The sequence below is a fragment of the Maniola hyperantus genome, chromosome 5 (genome assembly GCF_902806685.2).
Source record: "Maniola hyperantus chromosome 5, iAphHyp1.2, whole genome shotgun sequence".
NCBI lineage: Eukaryota > Metazoa > Arthropoda > Insecta > Lepidoptera > Nymphalidae > Maniola > Maniola hyperantus.
The window spans coordinates 7,739,298-7,762,357 of NC_048540.1; the positions used below are offsets into that span (position 1 = coordinate 7,739,298).

At 36.7% G+C, this 23,060-nt stretch overlaps 2 protein-coding genes across 4 annotated transcripts in view; one reads left to right on the top strand and one right to left on the bottom strand.

The window, feature by feature from the left end:
* On the top strand, nucleotides 1-17,928 carry LOC117982227 (uncharacterized). Of its 3 annotated transcripts, none has more exons than XM_069498914.1 (14): nucleotides 1-290; nucleotides 1,168-1,262; nucleotides 5,060-5,148; nucleotides 5,845-5,997; nucleotides 9,248-9,384; nucleotides 10,171-10,296; nucleotides 10,786-10,877; nucleotides 11,070-11,163; nucleotides 11,807-11,963; nucleotides 12,580-12,739; nucleotides 13,377-13,593; nucleotides 13,927-14,019; nucleotides 14,114-14,261; nucleotides 14,517-17,928. In XM_069498914.1, the coding sequence occupies exons 1-14, from the start codon at nucleotides 102-104 to the stop codon at nucleotides 17,321-17,323; spliced, it is 4,557 nt and encodes a 1,518-aa protein (XP_069355015.1). In that variant the 5' UTR covers nucleotides 1-101; the 3' UTR covers nucleotides 17,324-17,928. The 3 variants fall into 3 exon arrangements, with proteins under 3 accessions (XP_069355015.1, XP_034824436.1, XP_034824437.1); XM_034968545.2 differs by having other exon boundaries at nucleotides 2-290; nucleotides 12,568-12,739; XM_034968546.2 differs by lacking the exons at nucleotides 1-290; nucleotides 1,168-1,262; nucleotides 5,060-5,148; nucleotides 5,845-5,997 and adding an exon at nucleotides 6,718-7,343 and having other exon boundaries at nucleotides 12,568-12,739.
* Nucleotides 17,865-23,060, bottom strand: part of LOC117982231 (glycine dehydrogenase (decarboxylating), mitochondrial) — an 11,563-nt gene continuing 6,367 nt past the window's right edge. Inside the window, exons 10-18 of the mRNA XM_034968551.2 lie at nucleotides 22,126-22,310; nucleotides 21,657-21,858; nucleotides 21,087-21,236; nucleotides 20,118-20,230; nucleotides 19,619-19,766; nucleotides 19,089-19,296; nucleotides 18,618-18,790; nucleotides 18,203-18,283; nucleotides 17,865-18,088 (exon numbers count right to left, since the gene is read on the bottom strand). Coding sequence (XP_034824442.1) covers nucleotides 17,978-18,088; nucleotides 18,203-18,283; nucleotides 18,618-18,790; nucleotides 19,089-19,296; nucleotides 19,619-19,766; nucleotides 20,118-20,230; nucleotides 21,087-21,236; nucleotides 21,657-21,858; nucleotides 22,126-22,310 — 1,371 coding nt within the window. The 3' untranslated portion in view covers nucleotides 17,865-17,977. The remainder of the gene's footprint in view (nucleotides 18,089-18,202; nucleotides 18,284-18,617; nucleotides 18,791-19,088; nucleotides 19,297-19,618; nucleotides 19,767-20,117; nucleotides 20,231-21,086; nucleotides 21,237-21,656; nucleotides 21,859-22,125; nucleotides 22,311-23,060) is intronic.

Genomic DNA, 23,060 nt, shown 5'->3' on the forward strand with positions numbered 1-23,060 from the left:
TACCAACTTGTTTTAAAAGTAGAATAAAGTAAAAAAATCTCCAAAAAAAATAGTGTCTACTTGTCAAGTTGAGGTGACAATTTCGTTATCAACTCGTTATCATGAAAACAATAACAATAGATCAACCAATAAACTTGCATATAGTGAAATTCGAACTAGATTTTTCGTCGCTTTACGCCCCAAAACCGAAGCCGGAGAAAAAATGTAAAAAAATTAAAATACCAAAAGTAAACTGTAAAAAAAAACAAATAAAGATTCCACCTCCGCCGCCGATCAAAAATCAACAGCAGGTAATTTTGAACTACTTACCATTGCTACTTACTTAATTTTTTTAATTGAATGTTTATCTGGCAAACAGCAAGACAGGATTTTCGGTTTTCACCCCTATAGAGAGAGAACCAGCGCGTTTCAAACTTTCGTCATTTTTTTAAAGCTGAAAGTTTCTCTGCGTATTGTCCCCAACACTGGTAGGAACGTTTGTTTGTATGGTGCCTTTGGGAGATAACAGGTAATAAAGGTGTTCAAAGTATAGTCATTTTTTTAAATTGTCTTCGGAATAGTACTAATTAAAAATCATGTCATACATTGCTAGACACTTAGTGTCGTGGAAACCCCTTGCCAGACACCCCTAAACTTTAAAACATTAAGGGTGTCTGACAGGGGGTTGCTATGCTACTTTCAGCTTTTATAAAATAACGAAGGTCTGGCACGCGCTGGCTCCTAGTCTACTACAGTAATTATTAAGAGTATTGCGACACCCCAGCTATAACTCGTGCAAAGCGCTTATTGCGTATCCTATATCCGTTATAAACCTGCGCGTAGCTAGGGTCTGAACTCTGAAATACGCTTCCGAAATAATAATATTATAATATGTGTCTCTTGTACAGATCGGTATCTTTAAAATAAGATTGAATAGGTACATTTAAGGCAAATGCGTCTTACCTGCAGCTATATACCTATCTAATTAAATTTGACCACACTCATAATCATTTATTATGTTCCAAGCCACACGCGTCTGCTAACATAATCGGAACAAGTTGCCAGTTGCAAGTTTCAACGGAATGACAACATACACACAAGTCAAACTAATAAAAAGCTTATAAAATAGAATCTGAAGAAAAATAATTAAGTAGTTTATTTAAAATATCTTTATTTCCTGCTTAACAGAAAAGAGACGTAAAGGATTTAATAGAAGAGTTATTGAACGATATTTACGCGAATCAACACGACTGGACTTGTAGCAGCGTTGGATTTAGCCAGGGGTAAGTAAAGATAAATTATGTGGCTAATTCTGTTATTATTAGAACGTGATATACTTGTATGTAAACTCATTACATCTAAAGTGAAGAGAGAATAAAATAGCGTTCTATATTTGTAAGTCTGTCACTTATGAGTTGTCGTTATCGTTGGAAAAAGTAATGTCTTTCTGTTAAAATAATAAATTATATTTTATGTATTTATCAAGATTGAGTTTATTGGGCGATCCACCTCCTAATCATAAATAGGTTATGGGCCTTCACATCTAAAACTAGAAGCTCTGAAAATTCAATCATGGTAGAAAGATATGAGTCTAATTCAGGTTTGTGCGGCCACATAGAAAAGTTGCGAGGCTCAGAAAACTTTGCCTATTGGAAATTTAAGGTAAAGAACTATCTTGAATTGAAAGGCTGGTGGTGGGTCGTAGCGAATGAAGGTCAAGCGAGTACACAAACGAAAGAAGTGGACACAAAAGTAAGAGCAACACTTTGTCTTTTACTTGAACCCGATTGCTTCACGCATGTTTATAGAGCAAGGACTGCAAAAGAGGTCTGGGATTGCCTATGTAAAGCTTATGAAGACAAGGGGTGGGGAAGACGTATTACGTTACAACGGAAACTCTGGCAATGTAAACTTGAGAACTTCGAGTCTATGGAGAAGTACATCTCGGAAATAATGTTTTTGTCTAATCAGTTGTATGATATCGATGCTCCAATTGATGATGACTGGATAGTGTCTATTATGCTGAGCGGGTTGAGTGAAGTATATAATCCTCTTATAATGGCTGTAGACAACAGTGGACAAAAACTGACTCTTGAGCAAATTAAAAGTAAATTGATACAAGAGGCGAATAGACAACGGGATGAGTCAAGTGGAAATACATCGTCGAATGTTTTGATGGCGAACAAATCGGGCACGATTTCCCAAAAATCGAAATCGAATAGATGTTCGAAAGTAAATAAGTCGAAAGTTTTTAAATGTTTTAAGTGTCATGAACCAGGCCATAAAGCATCAGAATGCAATGAAAAGAAGCAAATTAGAACTGTAAATAATTTTGCGTCGATTTGCATGACTACAGTAGACAAGAAGCCATTTAAGACGAAGAGTTGGTACATTGACAGTGGATGTTCAAACCATATGACCCACGATTTAAATAATTTATCCAATTATCAAAAGCAGGCGGATAAGAAAATAAGATTGGCAAATGGAGAAGAATTATCAATCCAAGGTAAAGGGAGTGCTAATGTTAAGATTAATGCAAATACAGAACTTGCATTGGATAATGTTTTGCATGTTCCCGAATTGTCCATGAATTTAATCTCTGTGAGCAAGCTATCTGAAAAAGATTACGTTGTGAATTTTAACAAAAAAGGTTGTATCATAACGAAAGAGGATAAACAAATTGTCAAATGTCAGGATGTTGGTGGAATTTTCGAATTAAAAGAAAGTCAAAACTTGTCATTGAACGTGACATTGTCAAGTCAAAATTTATCGAATCTTTGGCATAGAAGGTTAGCACATTTGAGTAAAAAATATATGGATAAGTTAAAAAACCTAGTCAATGGAATTGAATTTAAACAAAACGATTTGATCGAACCATGTATACCATGCATTGAAGGTAAGACGTGTAAGAGTCCTTTTAAGAACAAAGGTACTAGAGCACGGGATATCTTGGAAATAGTGCATAGCGATATTTGCGGTCCGATGGAAGAGCCGTCGTTCAGTGGTTCGAGATACATGTTACTGTTTATCGATGACTTTTCTCGGAAAACACATGTATATTTTCTGCAAAATAAAAGTCAAACTTTTGAGAAATTTCGCGAATATAAGGCGGAAGTAGAGAAAGAGATGAACAAATCAATTAAATGTTTGAGGACTGACAATGGATCTGAGTACTGTAATCGATTATTTGATAAATTTTTAAAGTCTCAAGGTATTAAGCACCAGACGACGGTCCCGTACACACCTGAGCAAAATGGTGTTGCTGAGAGGGCAAATAGGTCGATTATAGAAAAGGCAAGAGCATTATTATGCGAAGCTAATTTAAATAAGAAGTATTGGGCGGAAGCTGTAAATACTGTTGTATATTTAAAAAATAGAAGTCCTACTAAGGCTGTAACAGATAGTGTTCCGGAGGAGTTATGGACAGGAAAGAAAGTTGATCTTAGTCATCTAAAGGTGTTCGGTTGTTTAGCTTACGGATTGATACCGAAACAAAAGAGACAAAAATTGGACAGTAAAACAGTACCTACGATTTTTGTTGGATATCCTAATAACACTAAGGGTTATCGGTTGATGGATCCAAAGACGAGTACCGTTCATGTATATAGAGATGTTAAATTTTTAGAGAATACTTTTCCTGGTGATAACGATAATATAGTAACAAAGGACACAGTTGTTCCTATATATCTGGACGAGGGACAAAAAGAGTCTGTGCCAAGAGAAAATCCTAAAGAGGATGATAATAAGGACGATAAAGTTGATACTATTGTTAAGACAGTTGATAATAACAATGAAACTGAAAACAATGAAGAAATGGTTGATATTCAAGACGAGACCAAAAACGTTGTGGAAAGGGTTGAACCACGTTATAACCTTAGATCACGTAAGCAACCAGATGTAAATAATTGTATATGTAATGCCATTGCAGATATTTTAACCATTGAGGAGGCTTTAGCGAGACCAGATGGGGTTTTATGGCAAAAAGCTATAGATGATGAGATTCGGTCACTAAGGAAAATAAAACAATTTTTATCAGAAATGTGTCTAAAGATATTTGATTAAGGGGGCATAAGGGCATAATATTGTACCTAATAGGAATATTGTGTGTTTGCCGTAGAACTAGTTTATAGTTATTTTATTTTTATAATCAAATATTTTTGAGAGTTTTATTTAATCTTATTGATTGATAGAAAATTGTAAAGGCGTGTTTATATTACAATGTAATAGGTTAAGGGCGCGATGTAAGGGCGTGTTTATATTACACTGTAATAAGTTAAGGGCACACTATGTTGTTTGCGATGTAATGGTTTAAGGGCGCGTATTAGAACGTGATATACTTGTATGTAAACTCATTACATCTAAAGTGAAGAGAGAATAAAATAGCGTTCTATATTTGTAAGTCTGTCACTTATGAGTTGTCGTTATCGTTGGAAAAAGTAATGTCTTTCTGTTAAAATAATAAATTATATTTTATGTATTTATCAAGATTGAGTTTATTGGGCGATCCACCTCCTGATCATAAATAGTTATATAGTAGGCGACAGGTCGAGATGGCAATCGGGGTATGAGGTGGGTGGACGCCCGCACGTCACCCGCGCTTGGTTAGCGGGGGCTGTGCGGGTGTGCGGGGCGTGCCCACCCCGATTGCCATCTCGACCTGTCGGCGACCAGTCAATTTAAGAGATTATAATACACAATCTCTTAAAATGACAGGCCTAAAAATTAGTACTATCATTTCCCTCAAGGAGCATTATGAAAGGGATATAATAATAATAATATGATTTGAAAGGCATAAGTAAATATAAGTACATTTAGATATTATTCCGGTCATACCCTTGCGGGAATGCATCTTGTGGGAATTTCGAAAAATCCGGCCTTATTCCTTGTCTACAATCAGAAGGGAACTTCTGTGCAATACTATTATTCCAGCTTTCTAGATCTAATGGTTTGGGCTGGTCGTTGATGAGTCAGTCAGTGAGTCGAGACTACTTATCTTTTTACCCAACTGCGCAACGCAAAGGAGTGGGGTATTGTGGTAATGTAATATTAAGATTATCTAATATGAAATTATCTAATACAGATCTACCACAGCCGCATCGATCACATCATCGCAATCAAACTATGAAGACCAAACTAGTGCTATCGAACGCAGTTATTTGGAGTCTTTAGGTAATATAATTAGTAACTGAAAACTTTACAGAATATCATACGTGTAACAGGATCTTTACCTCATATTAATTCATTATATCTATTCAATCATCTATCTATAAATTGTTTGTTAATTAAACTGATATGGTCCGTTTATTCCAACTTGGGACCAAATCGCTTAACTAGAACCTTCATTTGACGCCACAGAGAATTAAACCTCAAGAGTACGCATATACAACGTTTAGCATGAAAACAAAATGGTAAGATGTTCGCGAGGGACAGGAGAGAATGCTTTGATTTGATTGGTGAACTCAAAAGTCACGTAATCAAGACAATGTGCGGAATGAGGGTACCGAACGGGCTTCGTCCGACTTTTATGCTAAGCAAGTGCCTAAGCTTGGCGATCGGGGGTGTCCGGTTATTATAGGCGTCTATAGGTGGTGATCTGTGTTTGACGTTAATTTTACGCAGACAAATCTGAAACAATACCTACTTACTACGTAGGTAAATCGACGGAATTTTATACTTAATACATATTAATTATTATTGTTATACGCAATTAGATATTTATTTTATTTTATTCCAATACAAGTTAGCCCTTGATCTCAACTCGTGGTAAGTGCTGATACAGTCTAAGATGGAAGCGAGCTTACTTGGAAGGGATACCGGGTACATAAGCAATATATTATATATACATAGGTATGTTTGTATCTATAGGCATTCATGAACTACGAGAGCAAGCCGAGGAATGGAAAAGCAGTTTACAAATAGCGGGGGAAAGCTTAGCGAGATGTTTACGTATGCGAGATCGACTCTACCGGCAACAAAAGAAGCTTTGCGCTGCTTTTACTGTTCTCCTGCGACACATTAGTACGTATACAGCCCTAAACGTGCAAAGCATTTAGAGCAATATACTCGTATCAGATATCTACAGGGTATTTACTCAAGATTTGGTTTATGTTTCGTAAGTAAGCTCTGTAGCTTTAGCACCAAAGTTTGATAGCTGTGAGAAATGAGTTCCTTTATATCAAAATTCCGCAATCCATTTTAGGCTTACCTTTCTTCACTCTGGGCTGGTTTCCGCACTTAAACGTTTCCGTCTGTTGTGCGTGGCGTAGGCTTGCCTTTGCACAAGTTTAAAAATCTAGTAATATGCTCCTGTAGTACAGGAGCACATTGTATAATCGATTAGATTATGTAAATGATACAAAAGCGTGGATTTGACTCGCAACTCGCTTCAGCAATGCGTGAAACTGCAATTACTTTTATACATGGCATAATATTCTGTAAATCGAATTTTTGAAAAGAACAAGTTGAGTTTCTTCTTGGTATAGGAAAGGCATTCCGGACCATTTGAAGATTCAAAAATACTTGTAAAAGTTTCAAGAAGATAATTATTTATCGGTAATTAATCAAGTTGATGAAAAGCTTGTGTTTATGCCTACAATGGAATGTATTGTCACTTTCATCTAAACATATATGTTTAAGATAGGTACCTAGGTACTTATATCTTTTTCTACTTCAGTACAATAAAGATTTCTATAGAACTATAGACTTTATGAATAGAAAAACAAGACGCGACGTTTTCATTCAGTGTCTCGAAATAACCCTACGCACATTAAAGTGTGTACTGTGTAGACACAGAGTGCTTTTTACAGTGCCGTGTCGGTGACTGACGTACACAACTGTGAAATCAATAGACAACACACATACACACACACACAGATAACGGTCATGTGTCCATTTGCGCATGCTCTAGGCAGACAGCTACCACGACACTTTACATCGGCATTTTAGCCAATTTCGTGTTTGCTGCTATCCGCGCATCGATTTAAAGTTAAAGCCATTCCAGTGAGGTACCTACCTAGTAGAGGGTGAGCAGCCCCAACGCTCCGCGACTTATCAGTAAACATCGCGTCAGCTGCTAAGATCGACAACCCTGTAATAAATGTTTTGAAAATATGGCACAATTTTACTTCCGTTATATTACATCAGCTTTACTGTGTGCATTAGACCAGAATCATAGAAATTTTTACATACTTAAAATAAAAAAATGACGTGTTAGCACAATGTTGTTATCCAATCGTTAAGGAACTCAGTGTCAGTGTAGTTGTAAGGATATGCATTTGGTGTCAAATGTACGCGTCGGACAGGACAGATGAGTGCTATTCTGAACTCTCTCAGGAACTTGGCAAGTTCTGCAAGGACAGCCTCAGGTACTGCATTGTATTGTAACATATTAACAACATAATGTACATACTATAAGAAATACCGCTTGATATAAATTACGATGCAGTCAGTTTATGTTATGCTAGTATTCTTTATTGATTTATTCAGCTCTATTATCGTAAATTCGATTAACAGCCGGGTAGGTAATCTTAAAAATAACTTATACAAGGTAAAGTTCTTTCACGAGAGGAATATAATGCTGTAGTTTAATATTATGGTGGTTGTAAAACCGTTGAAACATCACTTCTAAACGCTGCAACAAATAATTGTCCAGTAGGTATAGGATAGTTTAGAGTACACTCGCATAAGGACAGTGTACATTATGTTAAAAAAAACTAAAAAACCGGCCAAGTGCGATTCAGACTCGCTCACCGAGGGCTTCCGTACTTAGGTATTAACCCCACTTGGTATAGTTATCTTGAAAATTGAAAATTATAATTTTATTAGTTCATGAACTAATTTGTGCTGTAACCACTAATTCAAGGTTTTTGATTTTTTCCTTTACTTGTGCTGTAAACCTACCTGCCAAATTTCATGATTCTAGATCAACGGGAAGTACCCGGGTTTTCTTGACAGACACGACAGACGGACAGACAGACAACGAAGTGATCCTATAAGGGTTCCTTTTTTCCTTTTAAGGTACGGCACCCTAACAATAGAAGAAGGAAAAAATTGAGGCTTTGTTATCTAAATTTTGATCTTCTTTGTTTTAATAATAAAGATTCAATATTGTAAAAAGTACCTACTTTACTACGAATTTGAGAAAATTATTACTTAATAATAATATATTAATATAATAGTGCGTTTGGTATAGATTATTTTATAAAATCATGTAAAGAAGTAAACCTTATTCAAAGAAAGAACTAATCATGAATGACAAAAAATTATTTTACGAATATTTTTTTAAATAGTTATGGCATATTTAATAATACCTACAATCCTCGCATTATTATGTATTTTTGCAATTAACTTTATGCGAAAGATCGAATCCATCTCTCATCCCACTGTCCAACACAGGCACCTTTCTTTTGCACGTGATATATTTACTTGTGATGATTATGATAATATTTTCTTATTTTTCGCACTTTAACCTATTTGAATTCTCATTCATTTGATATTTTCTTTATTTTTTTTCAAGAATTAAGAAATTCATATTTGAAAATTATAACTATACTTTTGTATGACTTACCTACACTTGCTGCGGGAAAGATCAATTATTATTATCAGAGCATCCTGAGTGAGAAACCTCTTCGCAATTCACGTCTTCCGAATTTGGCTCTTCATTGAAGCTATCTCGTTTCTAATACGCACTGCTAGCATATTTTGGAATATCCTTCCGGCTTCCGTTTCTCCGCCAGCCATAACATTGGTACTTTCTAAAGAAGAGTTAATAGGCATTTTCTAGACAGAGGCACTCCACCTTAGGCTGCATCATCACCTACTGTTTAGTGTGATTGCAGCAAAACGCAAACCGAGGAGAAATTTAGTTTTAAAATTTTAGTTTTTTCAGAAGCTCGAACTTTTCGCTATAACCGATAATAAAAGTAGTATCAAAACTTCCGAAGGTAATATCGTAAGAAAGTTTTAAAATTGCTCTTATCTTATTCGTTACATTCTTGCTAGAATTATGCAGGTTGTCACTTCAGTTTTGTTGCGCGCTTGACTCTTCTCTACTTCTCTCTGATAGTTGCCTTCCTCGCAAACTCAAGGGAATTTCTACTGCAGCTCTAATTGGACTCTTATCCCATCTTATGAACGATCTGTCGCATCAACTTTCGAATCTTCTTAAACTGCAGAACGTTCAGAGAAACAAAAATGAATAGACTCCGAATATTTTGATTATTTTTCCTCGTCTTGCTTAATGATGATGATAATATTATATTTATGGTAGCTGGCGACACAAGCGCTCGCTTCGGCGTGACGCCGAGCGCGGAAGGGCCCGGAGAAGGTGGCTTCACGGAGTGGCTACACGCTATGCGCCTAGTGGCCCGCCTTCCAGCTGGTGTACCACAACATTTTCGTAGGAAGGTACGTTAAAGTCTATATAAATACTTAAAAAAAGATTAACTGACTGACTGACATAATAAACTTTTAAATAGTACTTACCTACCTACTCGTATAATTTCCACTTTTCCTAGTGTAGGTGTTAGTTAAATAAGTAGGTATCTACAGTTATTTTATCTACTTTGCACTTATCCCTTTAGGTACTTTAATCATCTATTGATTTCGTTGAAATAGGGAATTTGCGTAACTAAGTACGTATTGAAATAAAACAAAATTACAGTACGCGGCAGAAAGTAATGTACATCGGCCTTTAGAATAACATTTCGACTTGGTAGAGCGTTGTCTCTGTCACTCATACCTATATAAAGTTTCGTCGGTCTTAATGACAAGGGCAACGTGCTACAAATTAGCTATCTCCTTCTAAACGTCGCGTCAATGTACATTACTTTCTGCCGCGTACTGTATCTAATTTATATATAGACAACCTTTCGATATAAACTTTCGCAAAGCTCTTAACTGAAATGAAAAAGCTTTTCTCCATGGTAATCAAAGTTTGTTTGCTGTTATTTAACTACTTATCGGAAACGTGAACAAAGGACTAAATTAAGAAAGCTAAAACTGTTTGTGAAGAAAACATTATTGAAAGTTTTATCTGATTTTTGTTTTTCAAAGACTTTGTCGATGTGAAATTTAACATTCAGATATTAATTATTTCTTTTCTTAACACATTACTCGTACTATAGATACACGTAGGCTCTCTAATGACATAGATTCTTTCTCCTGTTAATTGGGGTCTCGATGACATTTCAGCTATGGCAGACGTTAGCAGAACGGCACTTGACCGCTCGGGGCATCGACTGGCCGGTCGCCGAGCGGGCCTGCTTCCGAGGCACCGCCCTGCCCGATGATACTGAACTTAGTGCACAGATTCTTAAGGTACATTTTACTTTGAACCTTTTAAAAGCTGTTAATATTTCACATTTGTATTGTTACCAGCGTGCTCTCAAGGGTTGCGGAGGTCAGATGGCAATCGCTCTTGTAAGAGCTGACGTAGGTACCTATCAGCTGTCTTATCTACATAACGTTTACATATTTTATTATCTGTATTGGTTAGCGCGCAGGCTGTGCGGGTGTGCGGGGCGTCACCTCCCCGATTGCCATCTCGACCTGTCGTGTATTATACAAATTATGTATTCGTCTCCTGTACCAAATTAGGTATACGTCTCCAGTAGGTACTAAATGGTAGCAGAACCCAAATACAGGTAAGCATCTTAAAAGTAAGAGCGATAATTTATGTTATTAGAATTTTGACCAAACGGCAAAACAGCAAAAAATTATTAAAAAGCTTTTAAGAGACGTTTCAGTATTCATATAGGTACCTTTCTAATACGAGTTTCTTCTATTTAAAACTAAATATTGTTGCAGGATCTGCATAGAACGGGTTGTTCTCTCTTTTGTGGTGCAGAAGGTCGTGAGAATCAAGCGATGCTGCGTAGAGTATTGTTAGCTTATGCAAGGTAAAGCCGCTGTAAAGCTTTAAACTTTAATGCAATGCTGTCAAACCAAACATGATATTTATTAGCCATCAAGTGCGTAACTTATAAAGTGATCATTACCTCCTACTTTGGTTGTCTCCGAATCCGATACGAATCTCTTCGAATTTTTCTGAATAATTTGCGTGATACTTACTCGTTTTTATGTTATTTCAGATGGAATAAGGACGTCGGTTATTGCCAAGGTTTTAATATGTTAGCAGCTATAATTTTAGAGGTTATGGAAAAATCAGAATCTGATTCGTTAAAGGTAATTTAGATTATTCTCGTACTTTGGTCACTAAAGTACCGAAGATTTTCTATAGATTAAGATTGCTACGAGTAACCAGTGCATATACTTCATACCAAAACTAGCTTATGGCTGCGACTTCTTCGACGTCCGCGTGGACTACCTACACTTATTTTGAGCCCCTATTTTACCACCTTAGGGATTGAATTTTAAAAAATCCTGTCTTAGCAGACGTCTACGTCATAATAGCTATCTGCATGCCAAATTTCAGCCCGATCCGTCCAGTAGTTGGAGCTGTGCGTTGACAGATCAGCAGTCAGTCGCCTTTTCGTTTTATATATTTAGATTTTCTCTATATTTTGTTTAAAAAATAACTATAAAATATAGAAATATAAATTATGCGTTTGATTGTTTGTGCTCGCAAGTCGCGTGAAAAATCTATTTAATTTATTGATATAATAATATACATAAGGTATAGTACGCGACAAATCGAGATGGTAATCGGGGTGGGGGGGACGCCTCGCACATCCCGCACAGCCCCGCACGCTCCTCAATGTGAAACCCTTCATAACAGTTCCATGTATTAAAACATAAAACAAAATGCTTCCATCACCAGTTGTTGCTATTCAAACCTTAGGTATATAATTTTGTATAAATATTGCAGGTTATGATATATTTAGTGGAAGCCGTGTTGCCTGAGGGCTACTTTGCCGATGACCTGCGAGGTCTATCAGCGGACATGGCTGCTTTCAGAGATCTATTAAGGTTAAGACTACCCCGCCTAGCTCAACACATGGATCATTTGCAAAGGATATCAGACGGTAGCTATCTTTATCATAATATAACCTACTAGATGTTGCCCGTGACTTCGTCCCCATGGGGATTTATGTTTCAAAATCTCATTGGAACTCTATGTTCGTCCCCGGGGTGCAAGCTACCTTATGTACCCTTCGACAAAAACCGTTAAACGTATGGGCCGTAAAAACCTAGCCGACAGAAGCCACACTTTTTCATTTATAATATTATTACGTTGGAATTTTCCTTTGCTAACTCAAGAAGTCGCTTCTTATAGCAACGAGTAAGCAATGCGCGGATGTTGTTTCCGCAAACTAACAATGAAATCAGGACACAAGTGAAAAAAATAATGTACATAAGTAGTCTTGTTCGAAATCGCATTTAAACAAAATGCGATTTCGAACAAGACTATGTATATTTACTAGAAGCTTGAGTCATGAAATACTCATCCAAGACCAGGAACAAATTCAGCGGAAGTCGGCCCAACATGTTGGATGGGACGTTAGGCGAGCGCCAATCTGAAGAAAAATCTACGCGCGTTTTCCGCTTACGCTAGATTTGTCCTCGGCTTTATGTGAGTGTTTCATGACTTCTATTACTCCACTCTCCATTATCGCCTGAATTTTTCAGGTGGTGGCGTAGAGCCTCCTTTGCCAGATGTGTTTACAATGCAATGGTTCCTAACATTATACGCAACCTGGCTACCACGGGAATCGCTACTGAGAATCTGGGATCTGATTCTGCTCGATGGCAATGAGATCCTGTTACTTACCGCCCTCGCCATTTGGGATATGCTTCAAGAGTTTGTATATGATTAAGTCTTTTTATCGGGTTTTTATACAACTATTTTAAATACCAATTTTTTTGGTAGTGTAGCCAGCCTATTGACTGCGATGATGATAAATGATGAAATAATTATGATGATGACAGGATGATAAAATATAATGAGGCAGTGGAATGAAGAAATGAATGGAAGCGCATTAACCTGGAAAGGGTAAGGGCGTTTATGCACTAATCCGTGAAATCACGAATTCCGTGAAAATACGAATCGAATGAGTACGTATTTGTATGACGGCCACTTCGAAGAATCACGGATACGAACCGAATACGGATGAATGCACAAACGCCCTATGGCTGTTTTATAAACACATAGCGCTTCTCGGTTCCTACGTGACATCGGCTTTGCTGGCTCTACTTTGCTAATAGCGGGTAACTAGCAAAGGTCGAAAACTCTCAACAGATAATACCATAGCCAAATAGCAAGTTTTCGGCAATGTTTTTAAGTTCCTTTCATTCGTACTCTATCAACTCGGCGTAGAATTAGCTGGTTCGAACAATAAACAATTCTAATAATAGAATTGATAATTTCCACGAGCTTTTAAACAGTTTCACAAGTATGGAATACCTAGTTGAAGTATATTTTCTTAATTTTGTTCTAGTCGTATTCTATCAGCGCGATCGGCGGATGAGTTCTACAGCTGTATGGGTGGTGGTGTAGGTGCGGTGTGGGAAGCCGGCGAGGCTCTAGTAGCAAGGGTGGTGGCCTTCAACTCAGCGCCTGAACTGCCGCGGCTAAGGAGCCTGCATAGATACAGAGTAGCTCCACCAGCACCACCGAACGCTCCACCTGTATATCATCCTCCCTTACAATCTGCGGTAGGTGTTGCTATACATATACTCATCATATCACATCATAATGTAGATATATTTTTATCAACAGGCAGACAAATCTACCCAGGTTTGTCTGCCTACATAGCCACGTAAGAGGCAAATCAAGTCTGAATAGATAGACAGTCATGTCATGATGTTCTGCACGTCACAGTATCACAGTACTTACCGGGACGAATGACTAATCCAGCGAAGTCATGCATTTCAGTAGATTAGGACCTGTTGACATTCATGAAGATTACCTCCTACTCAGAAAAAACAGACCTTTGACGATAATTTTAAGCTTTTTATAGGTTTTTATAATCTGCATTATTTTCATAGATGCAGTCGGTGACAAAGCGTGGGTTACGCCTTTTTTATTCTGAAGATGAAGGCGACTCGAGTGATGATGGAAATAAAATGGCCTTGGCTACGGTAGGTACACCCATACTATATAACTTTAATTTCACTTACTAAATCTTTAAAGGTATAGGTATTCCTATTTATAGCTGTTATTTCCATGTTTTAGGTGCTGCCTAGACGTGAAGACCGTGCGGGTGCTGGTGATAGGTTGTCGTTGGACATAGGAGCACTAAAAAGGCAATATGCTCGGCTTCGCGAACGGCAACGTCAAGCTCACGTCATTTTAGCAGCTGCATGTGCTCGTCATGCAGCAGGTACTATGGAGTATGGACCAAAAACTATTGTGATACTGAAACATTGAATTAACAGAACAACTGTATTCCACACTAAAATCATGTTTCACAAAGCTATCAAACCAAACATGATACTGTCCATTAAGTTATAAGTAAAGGTTACAATTTGCATCAAAAAAATATTCTTTGGAATAGCCAATCTAGTGCTCAGTGATACCTAAAGATCGTTGTATTAAAAAGTTATAAGCTTTCACAACGTAATTATGTTTTTTTCAGTTGGTGTTCCTACATCTCCCACCTCACTTACAGTCAACAATTTACTCTTGGGAAAAAGTGCTATAGTCAGTTCAAGAGGTCGACGGCTAGGTCCTCCTCCGGGTGCAATTCCACCATCCCGGCAAACAACACCTATAAAAGAAAAGCCGGAAGAATTTAAAGAAAAGATTACGGATGACACTATAAGTTGGGAAGAAGAGAAAACTCGAAAGACGTTAAACAGAAGAAACTCTGTAAAATGGAAAGATATTAAAAAGGAAAAAGCATTAGAACTTACAAGGAAAGCTTCTATAGATTTAGACGAAATAGGAGATGGTGTAATAGTATCTGAATTAGAAGCTAATGAAATGATAGCTTCAATTCGATCTCGTAGCTCTAGTGAAAGCTCTTCATACTCTTTACGATCGGAGTCAAGTACAGACACGAGCCTTTGTGATGAAAATGAGAAAGCCAGTGATTCTGAGCAAGAGTTACCTAATGATGACAAAGAAAATAAAACTCATAGCTTTAAAAATAAGAAGCATACAGCTGTACCACATTCTTCAATATGTAAAGATACTAAGGTCAGCCCCTTACGTCACATTAAAGAATCTATAAATACATGTTTATCCGAAACTGAAAAAAATAGAGACGTAGTAGACGATAAGAATGTAAAAAATATCACTGAATATCTCGATTCAGCTGCTGGTGAACCATTACGTATTTATATAGACGGTTTTGAATCTAAATTAAAGGATGGCCACATTATTAGCGGTGAGGAAAAATCTTGCGCTCCAGTAAGTCCATTCAAATGTGTTCGCCATCACCGAATAGAGTATGAAAGAAATGATCCTTTTCATCGACCAGATTATGAAGAAAGAAGAAACCAAAAGAATGTAAACATTTCAAAATGTAAAAATGTAATGAAATTAAACTCTGTCGATTTATCTCCTTGTCATTGTGTTGTTGAATATGGTTCATCATACACAAACGAATCAAGACGGCCTTCTACGTCTATACCTTCCACAACTACGAGGCCTCCAGATATAATCGACAATTTTGCAATGTACCCTAATTTTGTTCCTGATATCGATTTATCAGACAAAGGCATTTCAGACACTGAAAGTCCACCTGAAAGCCCTAGATCCGAAAGTCTTATTGTAAGTGAAGATGAACCTCCAATTCAGTTGAAAATTGATAAATATTTTGAACATAGTCCAGAATTTTTTGGGGCGAGGTTAACAGACCCTAATAATTTTGATATCCCAAGTAGACGTGCTATCAGAAGAAATTCGAGATTACCCAAAAAGCCAGACTCACTAACATTGCAAAACAATCACAATGAAAACACTTTAAAAACTGATTCTGAGCGAGCTTCTTCCTTACCACAAACTCATAGTTTTGTGTGTAAGAAATCTGTAAGTCCTGATTCAAGAGAAGAAAGAACGATTGGAATAGAAATAGCTGATGGACCGTTTAACGACAATAAAAACGTACCCATTCATACTAAAAGAGCAATATTGGAAGAATCATCTCCAAATAAAGATACACCTTCTTCAAAAGAATACGTTTTACGTTCTGGGCGCAAAAACAGTGAAAGAGCTCTGCAAATAATACAAGAGAACTCACAAATACTCAGCCGAATTTTAACGAAACAACACATTTCATCTGCTCTTAGCAGTCAATTAGGAGACAGAAAAAGTATAGAAGATATTATTATGGATAGAAAAAATAAGGACAGTGCTACTCTTACAAAACCCTCAGAAACAAAAATATTGGAATCGCCTTTGCTTAAAGAATCCACTTCAGATTCTTTAATTGGTTGCATTAAAAGAACTCCTAAAGATGAAACATCGGATAAAAGTGATTTTCTTAGAGTTAGACCAATTTCGATCGATGACCCGTTTTCATACGAAGTTCGTAACACTCAATCAGGATCTACTGAATTTGCATTAAAAAATATTAAAACCCCTAGCATTGAATGTCTAGGCAACAAAACCGATTTCTATGGATGGGAAAATAAGGGGTTTTTAGCAAAATGTGACTATAAAAGTAATCTAGGTCAAACAGATACTCTTGATGACGATTGCAGAAGAAAAAATAGTAATATTTCGACACATTGCGATTTGCAAAAAGAGATTCAGCGAGCTACAATTGATGAATGGGCACGATATTCTTTTTCTAGTGACTCATCCAAGATATCTATTACCCAACCATCCGCAGAAATAAAAGATACGTCTCCGTACGAAAAACTATTTACTTTAGATGATTATAACTATCCACTAACAACACCAACAAAATACAATGATTTTCGACCATCTAAAGCAGGTGAGTTTGTCTCTAAATTGGAAGGTCAAAGTCCGAAACTCTTTGAAAGTGTTTTAAAAACAGAAAATAGTATTAACACATTCAGTGATTTTTCTAACAGAGTTACGTCTTCTATTAGCTTTACGTACGAACCATCGGTAGATGATGATTCCCCTATGGGTGCAAAAAGTAATTCTAGTGACACGTTATGTCAAATAACTTCGTTGGACCAGGTGTCTACACCGATATCACCAAAAGTTTTTCCAAAAAGAGAAACGCCAACACTGCCTAATGATCCTACTGAAAAAAGTGACAAAACTAAATATGAATCAGACGACACATCAAGTGCTATAACCTCGCTCTTAGAGACAGATACCTTATCTTCGCTTTCTTATCCGCGTAGTCCCTCGACCGGCTCTTATCATCCGTTCCCAACTCGGCCAGCGCTGCGTTTGCCGAAGGACCTAGGAGTAAGATTAGGTATGTATCCTAAAGAAACTATTACTTCACCACAAAAATGAGCAAGTTCCGATGAAGACGACTTTATTTTTTATTTTCATGTAAATTAATATAATTTTAATAAGTATTTTATACGCATTTTTGTTGGAGTGCGACTGAGTTTAAAAGTTTAGATAAGGTTTTTGACTGATTTATTTTATTGATTGTTGGAAAATGCCCAGCCAGTGTTTTGGTGAGTTTAATCATATTTAGCGCTGTACATTTTATTATAAGGTTTAAAACATGTTGTTTATATTATAAAAAGTTCGCTTGATGGCTAATTTGGAATACGAACAGCTTCATAATAATTTGTAAAAATGTTGAAAAAAAAAAAGTTGAAGCAATCCGTATTCTATATGAGCTTTAAAAAAATATTGTAAGGAAAAACTAAACAAACACGTTGCCTTGACACCGCTGTAATGTTATAAAAATTCTGCGCAATACATATTTGTATCATAATAAACTAGTTAACTTGTTTGAAGTCAATAATAATGCATGGCTACTAAACTATTTATATGGCCATAGAGTAAAAAATTCTATCTTCGAAAAATAAAAAGCAGAATATTAAAAGATAATAATTATTTATTATACGACAATATTGACAAATTAAATACGATTTGCAACTGCATTTGTATTATTTTATTTACACTTCAATAAGATATACTTACTTACTTACATTAAAAATCGTCAATCACAGGTGGGCAGGTACAGACGAGATGCTTATCGCCGTACATGTCGTCAATTCGGCTAACTGTTGGCCAAATCTTAGTTTCTCCCTTTACGAATGGCTGAAAATAAAATAGTAGGTAGGTACTTAGCGGATATATTGCTTGATCGACACATTTTCTTTCATTGTTTTACTATAAGGGTACCTACTTAGATCTTTATTTTTATATACTTACAGCAGGAAAAGCCGCTTGCTCTCTCGTGTAAGGGCGATTCCAGTCTTCTGTTATAACTTCCTGCTGTGTATGCGGAGCCATCTATAAAAAAGCTATATTTTGACAACGTTCATTCATTATAAATAGAATACGTATACGCCGGCTTAAACTATTGACTTATATGTTATTAAAACTAGCAGTCTGTTTTGCACCACATCACGTCTCGTAAATAGTTCCATGAATAAAGACCCCGGACGTGTCTGAAACTAGCCGGGCATATTTCGCGGAAACATTTCGGTATAGGCATATTTTTAAAATGTAACGATATACCACAGTTTAAATTGAATGCTAAAATTCATTTAAATTACCCTTCGGCAAAGCATAGTTTATCGAATAAGGAATTACCTACCTATAAAATTTCGTAATAATCAATTACCTTGACAGGATTTAATCGTTTATCTATAACACCATCTTCAATGTCTTTTATTTCTTTCCTTATCGTTATAAGTGCTTCACAGAAACGATCCAATTCTAGAAGATCTTCGGATTCAGTGGGTTCTATCATTAGTGTACCAGCGACGGGCCATGAGATTGTAGGCGCATGAAAACCTGCACAAAAGTGTACCTTATTAAGACTGTACGCAACTCACAATGATTTAAAAAATTAAAAAAGTTGACAGTCAGTGGAGATACCAATAGAAGTGGAAAACTATGAAACAAAAACGGTTTTATTAGAATTAACTGTAGTGCTTAGTATCAAAAATAAAAGTTCCATAATTTGTAAGTTAAAACTATTAACATTCGTTTTAGCATGACGGTGACGCGACCTTGAAGTTTTACCCATTCCAAAAACCCCCAACGCGGCTTAGGAAGAAGCTTTCACTTCAACATAAAGAAATTTACTTACCAAAGTCCATAAGCCGTTTAGCAATATCCCCTGGTTCTACATTAGCACTTTTCTTTAGATCTCGTACGTCTATAATAAATTCGTGAGCAACCAATCCCCTTTCACCTTTGTACAATGTTTTATAGTGGCCATCGAGCCTTCGTGACATATAATTAGCATTGAGAATAGCCACTTGCGTCGCTCGCTTTAAGCCCTTGGGTCCCATCATCTGCATAAAATAGACTTCATTGTACACAATGCAAAATTATCAACGAAATACAATGATGCAAAATTACAATTAGGAAATATAAAGGAAATTGTATAGGACATACTTAGGCAACAGATTTTATTCTACTAAAGCTACCATAATCGTGAAAGATACTAAGTATGTAGATTGCTTTAGACGATTTATAGAACATAATCTTACCCTGTTGAAAAAAAATGGATAGCAAAAAGTCAACACAATGTATAAATATAAAAATAATGCCAAATCACTAAAACTATAATAATAAAAACAATAAACCACTTAGGCAAATTAAAGCAAAACTTACTTTAATATATGCCCACGAGATAGGTAAAATGGCAGAGGATCCGAAGGGAGCAGCACTGACGGAACCGAAGCTATGGGCTGCATCGCCTAAGTCTGCTAATGGATTCACCACAGGATGAGATGGCAAGAACGGTGCCAAATGAGCTTTTCTGTAAAATATACTAGGTTAGGTACCTACCAGATTTTACTGGGCGCATAGGATTTTTGGTCATCTTCAGTAAAATTATACTTCGTAAGTATATGTTTCCAGCGTTTATTGTCGAGAACAATGAAAACGTAACTAAATATTTTGTGCCTTTATGTAACATCTTAGGGGTTGGATGGACTGAAAGATATAGATTCTAATGCCGTTCATTTGATTTTTGTCATACCTATACCTACTCTTAGAACAAGTAAGACTTAGACATAAGTTAGTAGATACCTAATGTCTATTATTCTCTGGTTGGAAGGCAAAGGAGCCCTGTACCACTAAAAGCATATAATGAAAATATTTTACTTACACTCCAATTGGTCCCATACCGGGACCACCACCTCCATGGGGTATACAGAAAGTCTTGTGCAAATTCAAATGCGAAACATCGCTTCCGTAATCACCTGGTCGACACAGTCCTACCTTTAAAATGAAAGAAAAGATGAAATCAAAGAAGCTCTTAATACTTTTGAATCTATATTATCTTAATCACATAATATTAACAGATTCAGCTTACAATTTGTAGACATCTGAAAGAATTTGATTTTTCCTATCATCAAAAATATTAAATGATCTGTCTGATTTTATAACGCAAAAACTCAGCTCGACAACAAAATTTTAATGCAAGGAACCTCAAGCGTAATCTAAATATATAAAAGGAAAAGGTGACTGACTGACTGATCTATCAACGCACAGGTCAAACTACTGGACGGATCAGGCTGAAATTTGGCATGCAGATAGCTATTGTGATGTAGGCATCCGCTAAGAAAAGATTTTTGAAAATTCAACCACTGAGGGGTGAAATAGGGGTTGTAAATTTGTAAGCTAGTTCACTATAATCCGTCCAAATAGACAAATCGGTATGGTACAATGTTTCACTCCGACACTGGAACATCTCCAAGAGACCATAATGCGCATTATGGAGTCCATGTCCTGAAGACTAACGTTGTGTGTGTTCTAGAAAATCCATGTAGATAGTTTATGTGTTGGTGGTTTGTATTGCTTCCTTTTCCTACTTCTTGCATATCGAACGCTGATGTTGTACCATATTATAGATTTGTCTGAATTTGCGAATTAAACTTTTGGTTCCTCGAATGGATCATGGACTTCCGCAAAGTAACGCCTACTTCTATCCGACACACTTTTTGTAGTTTGATAAAAAATAATATTAGTCAGATTGACTCTGATCGAAATTACTTATTGTAAGGTGAGACCTGAGATACATAGCTGTAGGAAAAGATAGAATTCATTACATGTTTTAACCTGTGTAAAATCATACCTGAGCATTCATATTAGCGCCATCTAAGTAGACCTGCCCACCGTGCGCGTGTACCAATGCGCATACATCCGCTGCATGCTCCTCGAACACGCCAAACGTACTTGGATACGTTAACATAAGGCAGGATAACTTGCTACTGTGCTCCTCTACCTGATGATTACAAATAACAAGTATAGTATGTTAGGCTATAGATATCAGAATTACCTTGCAATGGATTAGTTTAAACCGAGAATTTTGGAACTACCTAAGTACTCATTAAGTATTCCTAATTTCCGAATTGTACAGGTTTTATAGACAACACCAGACAGCAACATGTCTAACACGTACTAGAAATTCTTACTAGCTACTAGAAATTGTTATACACGGAAGCAGAGACGGAATCTTACGCAAGGGATTTAGTGTCGCAATATACTAAAAAAGTCTTTGTTAATATAACATTACTGATATTTCGTTTTCTTTCATTACTCTATATTATAGTCTCATTAATTCCAATAAGATCCAAATTGCACAAACATCATAATTGGTCTACCTATCCAAATTAAAAAGCGTTAAGTTATTGAAAGGCCTTACCAAGTCTTTAAGGTGTTCCATATCAATGTCCCCAGAGGGAGTGACACGTATGGCACACACTCTCATACCAGCCATGTGTGCGGAAGCAGGGTTAGTACCATGAGCGCTAACTGGTATCAAACAAATGTGACGCCCTGTATCACCCCGGTACTCATGGTAACGCTTTATTGTCCTCAGCCCAGCATATTCACCTTGCGCACCACTGAAACCCAATATCGGCATTATTTGACAGCTGCTTGAATAGTTCCAGCAAAAACAGCTCTGAGCCTGGATCAGCAAGATCGAGAGACTGTTTAGCTAAAAAGTGGTATGTCATGTGGCTCCATTGTCGCAAAAGTCATGTCGCAAGGCCCGTGAGGGGTTTAAGGCGTTATGGAAAGAGCTTCTTACTGACTTGCCACGTCTAAAATACTTACAAACACTTTCACACACTTCTGAATTAAAATTAGCAATTTTGAAAACGGCATACCTGTTGGGTTGGAAGGATACTCGATCGTAGCCGGTGATAGCGCATAGATCATTCGCAAGTTCTTGAAAAAGCGTGTGGTACCCCTTGCATTGGTCGAGTGGTGCAAATGGATGAATGTCAGTAAAATGCTTGAATGAGCATGGCATCATTTCTGTCGTCGAATTTAGTTTCATTGTACATGAACCCTATAAATATTATCACGATTAACATGTAACAAATGAAGGAAAGTTTTTTAACCATACGTATCAATGCCTCACATCCGCATGTTGCGGATAATCACACATAAGTAAATATATGTGAAAGTTTCGATGTATGAATGTTTGTTACTTCTTCACACCCCAATGAATAAACCGCTTTGGCTGAAATTGGGAATGAAGATAGCTTGTACCATGAATTAACACATAAGTAGGCTACTTTTTATCCCAGAAAATTAAAGTTCCCGTTGGATTAAAAAAAAACTTAAATCTACATAGAGGAAGTCGTGGGCATCATTTAGTTAGGAACTATTATGCCAATAATGTGTTAATGTCACGTACAATTGGACGGACACGTTTCAAGGGAAATCAAGCCTTTAATCTCAGAACAAGGACTGTCAGAAGTAGCCCTATTGTGACACTTACTGTTAGAGCGAGATAGCTAAATGCATTTAAGTTCTTGTTAGAACGTGACAAAATGATTATGTCTTGTCCTTATCACCGTGGCCACTTTTTTTTGTTTGCCAAAATGTATTTGTATGTGAGTATTTGGCAAAAAACGTGAAGTGTAAAAGGAATGACATTTCACAAGTAAGAAAATCTGCTTGAGCGAGAGGGACTGAGGGGGCCACGCTAGTTGCAAATCTGGACATATCTGTGCCTTTAATGAATAAAATTCCTGAAGTTTTCTTTCTGTTGGTGATAAGGTTTTTACTTTCATAAAGTCACAATATACCGAAC